Source organism: Colobus angolensis, unplaced genomic scaffold (genome assembly GCF_000951035.1).
Source record: "Colobus angolensis palliatus isolate OR3802 unplaced genomic scaffold, Cang.pa_1.0 Scaffold17, whole genome shotgun sequence".
Classification (NCBI taxonomy): Eukaryota; Metazoa; Chordata; class Mammalia; order Primates; family Cercopithecidae; genus Colobus; species Colobus angolensis.
In genome coordinates, this window is record NW_012114821.1 from 795,199 (window position 1) to 802,198 (window position 7,000).

A 7,000-nucleotide genomic window follows, 5' to 3' on the forward strand; every position below is an offset into this window, starting at 1 on the left:
GGCTGCCAGCCTCACCCCAGAAGTAGTTGGAATCTAGGGCTCCAAGGGGCACCCACAGGGCAGGTCAGGGGCAAGGGCTGTCTGGGCCCAGCCTCCCCCACTCAGGGCTGATGTGGCTTGAGGCCTTTGACCTTCACCCAGGCGTGTCTGTCTCTGGCCTTGGGTGCTGCTCCTGTGGCTAACCACATGGAAGGGGCTCCACACATCCACACCCCCCACTGCCCATAGTCCTGGGAGGTTCCCTGGGGGTGGCCAGCTGTGGAGGTCCACGAGGCCTGGTGGCTGAGAAGCTGGCCAGGCAGGAGGACAAGTGGGCCCAGCGCCAGCCCAGCACTCAGGAGACGCAGCCTATTCCTGGCCCAGGCTGGGCCTTGTCCAGCCCAGGCAGCACTGTGTGTTCTCCCCAGCCCCTTGGGCCCGCCTGGCCCTTTGGTCCAGCCCTGAAGCCTTTTCCCTGCTTTGGCTCCCCCGTGATCCCCAGCCCCGGGCGTGTGTCCCACTCTGGGCTGCCTGTTGCATTCCCTCTGTGGCCTGGGTTTGGAGATGGGTACCGCCCATTGGCAGCTTTGGCACCTGCCTACTGTCAGCCCTCAGGAGAGGCCAGTGACAGTGTGGGCCACATGTGTCCGTGCAGAAGGCCTGTGTATCAGCCCTGCAACCGGGGGAGGCGGGGCAGTGGCCCTTGTCTCTCTGAAGCAGTCTCCTCTCTCATGAAGGCTTCCCTGACCACCCAGGCAAGAGACCCTCAGTGTTTCCTTGCCAGCGACCCTTTTCCCCAGCACCAGTTCACCACCGCGTGAGGCCTGAGCTCTGGGTAGTAAGCCAGGTCTGTGGCATTGGGGTCCAGCTCATGGAGGTGTTGGTAGTGCTTGTAGATGAAGGAGGAGGTTCCTGTCCTTGCAGAGGGAGACCAAGCACCCAGCTCCAGGCTAGTCCCAGGAGGCTTTTCCCATGGGGGCTCAGTCCTGGGAGGTTGCTTTAGAGCCAAGTGTCGAAGGCTTGGAGGGCTGCAGGAAGCAGAAGAGGTAGGAGGGGCACAAGCCCTGGGAAGCACTCTAGGCCCAGTCCCCCTTGCCACACAGCTGGGCACTGCTTCTGCAGAGAAAGGGTAGGCAACTCCCTCTTTTCAGCCTGGGCCACCAGTAGGGACTGGTTCCTTAGGGCTCCACTGTGGGCAGGCCTCCCTGGGCAGGCCTGTATTCTGGGGCTATCTGTGGTGTGGTTGTCTGTGGTGTGGCTGTCTGTGGTGTGGCTATCTGTGGTGTGGCTGTCTGTGGTGTGGCTGTCTGTGGTGTGGCTGGCTGTGGTGTGGTTGTGGTGTGGTGTGGCTGTGGTGTGGCTGTCTGTGGTGTGGCTGGCTGTGGTGTGGCTATCTGTGGTGTGGCTGTCTGTGGTGTGGCTGGCTGTGGTGTGGTTGGCTGTGGGAGCCTGGGGTCCCTCACTGGCTCGGCTCAGGAGGGATATGAGCAGCTCGGCAGCTGGTCTTTCTGCTCCTGAAGACCCAGGCGTCTGGCAGGGCTGGTTGGTCTTGCTGGCTGTGCCCTCCATGCGGGCCCCTCTGGTGTGATGGGGACAGGGAGGGACTTCCCCTTGCCCAGCACTGGTGTTGGCTGAGGTGGGTGCTGAGTCTCGGAGCTTGGCATGGAGACCAGACAGGGCTGGGTCTGCAAGCCTGAGGCTGCCATCCTGAGCTCAGGCTGGTGATGTGCCCAGAGGTGTTGGGAGGATCTGGGGTGAGTGCCCTGTGGCCAGGACTAAAGGGGCTGCACCCTCCTGTCCGTCCCTCGCAGATCTTGAGCAATGCCCGGTTATTTCTGGAGAACCTCATCAAGTGAGTGCCTTTGCCAGGTCCCAGCCCTGCCCCACCCATGGCCTGTCCAGGCTCTGCCCCATAGCCCCACCTGCCACCCACTCAGGCCCCCATCCCTCCATCCCCAGGTATGGCATCCTGGTGGACCCCATCCAGGTGGTTTCTCTGTTCCTGAAGGATCCCTATAGCTGGCCTGCCCCGTGCCTGGTTATTGGTGAGCTGGGCTCTGAGGAGGGCCTTGGGTGAGGATCAGGCTGACGTGGCCTTGAACCTGTGCCTTGGTGATTCTGTCCACAGCGGCCAATGTCTTTGCTGTGGCTGCGTTCCAGGTTGAGAAGCGCCTGGCGGTGGTAAGCAGTGCCCTCACCTGTGTGTGCTTACCCTGCTGTGTGCGCTCCTGGGAGGAGCTGCTCCCCGGGCCTGGCAGCCCCTCCCCCAGGCAATAGGAGCCCTGGTTGAGTGCTCTGCCCCCCACTCCAGGGTGCCCTGACGGAGCAGGCGGGACTGCTGTTGCATGTGGCCAACCTGGCCGCCATTCTGTGTTTCCCAGCGGCTGTGGTCTTACTGGTTGAGTCTATCACTCCAGGTGCGCCCCCATCCCACCCTGCCCAGCTGTCTTGGGCCAGCCACGGGCATGGCCTCTGGCTGTGGCCCTGTGGAGGCCTGAGCCCACCTCTCCCACAGTGGGTTCCCTGCTGGCGCTGATGGTGCACACCATCCTCTTCCTCAAGCTCTTCTCCTACCGTGATGTCAACTTGTGGTGCCGCAGGGCCAGGGCCAAGGCTGGTAAGGGGCTGCTGGGGGCTGGAGCTGCCTGCGGGGGGGGCTGGGCAGCAGCAGGGCCCCACCCCCCCGCCTCTCACTCTGCTGTGTTGGTAGCCTCTACAGGGAAGAAAGCCAGCAGCGCCGCTGCCCCGCACACCGTGAGCTACCCGGACAACCTGACCTACCGCGGTGAGGACCTCTGTGGGGCTGAGGTGCAGGGCACAGGCCGGGTCTGTTCTGGAACCAACCCCCCATGCCCATTCCAGATCTCTACTACTTCCTCTTCGCCCCCACCTTGTGCTACGAGCTCAACTTTCCCCGCTCTCCCCGCATCCGGAAGCGCTTTCTGCTGCGACGGATCCTTGAGATGGTGAGGTTGGGGGCTGGGGGCGACCACTGGAGGCTGGGGTCCTCCAGGCTAGCCAAGGCCTCAGCTGGCTGCTCTCTGGTTCCCCCCTAGCTGTTCTTCACCCAGCTTCAGGTGGGGCTGATCCAGCAGGTAAGTGGGGTGGGGCAGGGTTGGGTGCAGCTGGGTGCGGCTGGGAGCTGACACGGTGCCCTCCTTTGCAGTGGATGGTCCCCACCATCCAGAACTCCATGAAGCCCTTCAAGGTGAGCGGCCCAGGTGCTCCTGTGGCTGGGGTGGCTGGGGAGTGACTGGGAGCATGGCTGGCTGAAGGGCTTGTTTCTGCAGGACATGGACTACTCACGCATCATCGAGCGCCTCCTGAAGCTGGCGGTGAGTGCGGACAGGTGGCGCGGGGGCGGGACAGGAGGGGATGGTGGCATGTGGGGGAAGGTTCTAGAACTTGGTGCCCACCCCCACCCCCCTGCCAGGTCCCTAACCACCTCATCTGGCTCATCTTCTTCTATTGGCTCTTCCACTCCTGCCTGAATGCTGTGGCTGAGCTCATGCAGTTTGGAGACCGGGAGTTCTACCGGGACTGGTGGTGAGTGTCCCTGGGGTGTCCCTGGGGGCTGGGATGGGCCATGGTGTGCTCTGATTCCCCTGTGGTCTCTTGGCCCCTAGGAACTCCGAGTCTGTCACCTACTTCTGGCAGAACTGGAACATCCCTGTGCACAAGTGGTGCATCAGGTAGGTGGGGTGTGTGTGTGTGTGTGTGTGTGTGTGTGTGTGAGATGTGGAACATGGCGGTGAACCTGAACCCCTTTCCACACTCCCCCTCTGCAGACACTTCTACAAGCCCATGCTTCGACGGGGCAGCAGCAGGTGGATGGCCAGGATAGGGGTGTTCCTGGCCTCGGCCTTCTTCCATGAGGTCAGTGCTCTGTGGGACGTCCTGCCTCATCCCTGGGCAGGGGTATGCCCACGGCAGGGATGGCTGGTTCCCCACTCCCTGACATCTTCTCTCCCTCCCACCTCAGTACCTGGTGAGCGTCCCTCTGCGAATGTTCCGCCTCTGGGCGTTCACGGGCATGATGGCTCAGGTGAGCGACCCCTACGTGGCCTCCTCACCCACTTACCCCCTGCCTGAGCCCCTGGGCTGACCCCCCCCCCCATGCCCAGGGACCCTGGAGCCCCCAGCCCTGTGGTCACCATGGCCGACTGACTTGGCCCCTCATTCCCCAGATCCCACTGGCCTGGTTCGTGGGCCGCTTTTTCCAGGGTAACTATGGCAACGCAGCTGTGTGGCTGACGCTCATCATTGGACAGCCAATAGCCGTCCTCATGTACGTCCATGACTACTACGTGCTCAACTATGAGGCCCCGGTGGCAGAGGCCTGAGCTGCACCCAAGGGCCTGGCTTCTCACTGCCACCTCACACCCGCTGCCAGAGCCTGCCTCTCCTCCTGGGCCTCAAGTGCTGGGGATGGGCCTGGCTGCACAGCACCCTCCTCCTGTCCCAGGGAGGCCTCTCTGCCCCTATGGGGCTCTGTCCTGCACCCCTCAGGGATGGCGACAGCAGGCCAGACACAGGCTGATGCCAGCTGGGAGTCTTGCTGACCCTGCCCCGGGTCCGAGGATGTCAATAAAGTGCTGTCCAGTGACCTCTTCAGCCTGCCAGGGGCCTGGGGACTGGTGGGAGGTATGGCCACACCCACAAGGGGGATTGCCAGAGCCATGTGGACAGCTGTTCCAGGGGCCAGGAGGCCTGACGGTCCCAGGACCTGCTGGGGAGAGGCAGCTCCACTGCAGCAGGGTGGGCATGGCCGGTAGGGGGAGTGCAAGGCCAGGCAGACACCCCCATTCCCCACACTCCCCTACCTAGAAAAGCTCAGCTCAGGCGTCCTCTCCTGGCGCTACCCCTGCTGGGTGTGAGGGAATCAGCACTCTGGCCCTTGGTGCAGGACGAGCCTGCTTGGCCAACTTGCACCCACCGTGCTCAGCCTCGGCTCGGGAAGAGGGCGCCCTGTGTTTGTTAGAAGTGGGCTCCAGCCAGGGTGGCCCAGGGATGGGCAGTCCACAGGGCCTTTCTGGTGTGGGTCTGGTGGGCCGAGGGGCTACGGTACACAATGGCTATGTCCGTGGCTGTTCGCCTTGGGGCAGGGCTCAGTTTGGCAGCCTCTTCCCTTCACTTGGAACCTGGGCAGCCAGGTGTGCGGGTGGCTCTCAGCTGCTGTCCACGAGGTTGGGGCACCCCTGATCCCCAGGCCTGCCTTGCCCTCTGCTCTTCTGGGACCAGGCTGGGCAGCGCAGACAGTGCAGCCCTGCAGCCTTCAGGACACCTTGTTTCTAGGCCCTGCAATCCACCAAGCTGGACAGATGGGGCCCCCCTCGGTCACAGTGGGAGGTCAGGGATAACCCCAGGGCCCTGCTGCTGCCTTACCTTGCTGGGGTGACTGCTTGATTAAAGATTCCAAGACTGGACCAGGCCCTGGTGCCCCCCAACCTGCAGCTATGGCCCAACAAGGCAGGTGTTTGAGAAGGCCCTGCACCGGGTCCCAGGACTGCACTGGGGGCCTCATCGGCAACCTGCTGGACTGTGGTGGTGTAGGGGGAGGGCCGGCTACCCTGGTGGTATCCTTCCTCTACCCCAGTGGGGGCTGGTGGGCCCTGAGGTAGAGGCATTTCCTTGGGCCCTGCTGAGGATGGTAGTAGTGGGTGAGCTCCTGGTAGGGGGACAGGTGTGGGTTCAACTCCTCCATCCCACACAGGCTCCTGTGCCTCTCCCCACCTGTTGGCCAGTGGAGCTCGAGAACAAGCTGTTGCTGCCAGATAAAGCAGCAAAGCCTGCTCCACTGCCCACCCCAGGCCCCCTTCCCTTCCTCCACCAGGCTGAGTGGAAAACCCTGAAGCTATGGGACAGGCTCCCGTTGCCTGTGCCTACATAGGAGGGTGCTGGCTATGGCAGGAAGACAGTGTGCCTGCCCCGCATCCCGTCCCCGAGTGCAAACACCTTGGGAAGGGGGTTCCTGGTGGTCTTCTGACGGGAGACCTGCAGGGCCAGGGTGCCCACCCCGGTCCCTCAGTAAAGAACTGGGAGCAAAAGCTGGTCCTGTGGAGTTGGGCAGGCACAGGGCTACCTGCAAGCGTCCGCCTTCCCCCCGGAGGCCACTGCAGCCCAGCCCTTCTGTGCCCTGGGCCCCTCCTCACTGCACCCCCACCCACCGTACCACCCTGGGACAGAGGAAACACATGGGAGGCCACCGCATAGAGCCTGTCTGTTTATAGATCTCTGCCTGTCTTCTCCATCCGTCCGTCCATCCACCTGTGTGTATATATCTGTGTATCTCTATGGAACAGGGAATGGGACAGTTGTGTAAAAATCCAAAATACAATTCTGATTATGAACAACCTGCAGGGTCAGTCCAGGTGTGGCTATGAAGCCCCAACCAAACCACAGGACACGGGCTTGGGGGAAGGCAGACTGGCAGGCCGGGGTGACCCTCCTGACCAGAGGTGCTGCCCAGACCTGAGCCCCTGTTTGTCCTACTGGGGCTATGGTGGCCAACCCACCAGTGCCCAGGACCTCGAGGCTGCCTCGCCTCCCCAAGGCCAGCCCTGCACTGGGCGTGGGGGTGGGCAGGCCACGGCTGGCCCAGCTCCTCCGGGGCATCTAGGAGACAGTGGGGTCCTTGGCTTTGGGAGGCTCTGAGCCTGTCAGCAGGGAGATGGTGGGGTCCTCTGCGAAGCCGTCCCCTTCGGAGAAGTAGGAGCCCTCTCCCAGCTCAAACAGCACCGGCAAGTCGCTGCTCCCGGTGTCCACGGAGCCGGGGTCCAGCAGGAACAGTGGCTGCGCTGTGTAGTGCACCAGCTGCTTCCCTGCGGGGGTGGGGGTGTCAAGGCGGTGGGGGGTCGGGCAGAGAAGAGGCTGGTGGGACTTGGCTCACCTGAATCCGGGCTGCTGTTCTCTGCCTCGGGGGGCCTGGGGGGCTCCTGGGGAGACAGGAGCTCTTGGATCTGTGGGGTGGAGATGGTATCGTGAGCGCTCCTGCTGGTCTTGTTCCCCCTCACCCCCCGCC

General features: G+C 63.1%; 2 protein-coding genes and 1 pseudogene across 3 annotated transcripts in view; 2 read left to right on the forward strand and 1 right to left on the reverse strand.

Annotated features, from left to right (window-relative positions):
• The window catches only part of DGAT1 (diacylglycerol O-acyltransferase 1), a 21,504-nt gene extending 16,919 nt beyond the window's left edge, over positions 1–4,585 (forward strand). The window contains exons 5-19 of the mRNA XM_011938205.1: positions 1,791–1,831; positions 1,939–2,024; positions 2,108–2,160; positions 2,291–2,396; positions 2,495–2,596; positions 2,690–2,764; positions 2,842–2,945; positions 3,036–3,074; positions 3,146–3,187; positions 3,270–3,314; positions 3,413–3,525; positions 3,606–3,671; positions 3,768–3,855; positions 3,962–4,024; positions 4,167–4,585. Of these exons, the coding sequence (XP_011793595.1) occupies positions 1,791–1,831; positions 1,939–2,024; positions 2,108–2,160; positions 2,291–2,396; positions 2,495–2,596; positions 2,690–2,764; positions 2,842–2,945; positions 3,036–3,074; positions 3,146–3,187; positions 3,270–3,314; positions 3,413–3,525; positions 3,606–3,671; positions 3,768–3,855; positions 3,962–4,024; positions 4,167–4,322 (1,179 nt within the window). The 3' untranslated portion in view covers positions 4,323–4,585. The remainder of the gene's footprint in view (positions 1–1,790; positions 1,832–1,938; positions 2,025–2,107; positions 2,161–2,290; positions 2,397–2,494; positions 2,597–2,689; positions 2,765–2,841; positions 2,946–3,035; positions 3,075–3,145; positions 3,188–3,269; positions 3,315–3,412; positions 3,526–3,605; positions 3,672–3,767; positions 3,856–3,961; positions 4,025–4,166) is intronic.
• Positions 4,586–4,989: 404 nt separating this feature from the next.
• Positions 4,990–6,332, forward strand: LOC105509098 (annotated as a pseudogene). The gene is made up of 2 exons (XR_001001387.1): positions 4,990–5,043; positions 5,346–6,332. The product of XR_001001387.1 is annotated as an uncharacterized LOC105509098 (transcript).
• The window catches only part of HSF1 (heat shock transcription factor 1), a 27,434-nt gene continuing 26,620 nt past the window's right edge, over positions 6,187–7,000 (reverse strand). The window contains exons 11-12 of the mRNA XM_011938032.1: positions 6,869–6,977; positions 6,187–6,800 (exon numbers count right to left, since the gene is read on the reverse strand). Coding sequence (XP_011793422.1) covers positions 6,595–6,800; positions 6,869–6,977 — 315 coding nt within the window. The 3' untranslated portion in view covers positions 6,187–6,594. The remainder of the gene's footprint in view (positions 6,801–6,868; positions 6,978–7,000) is intronic.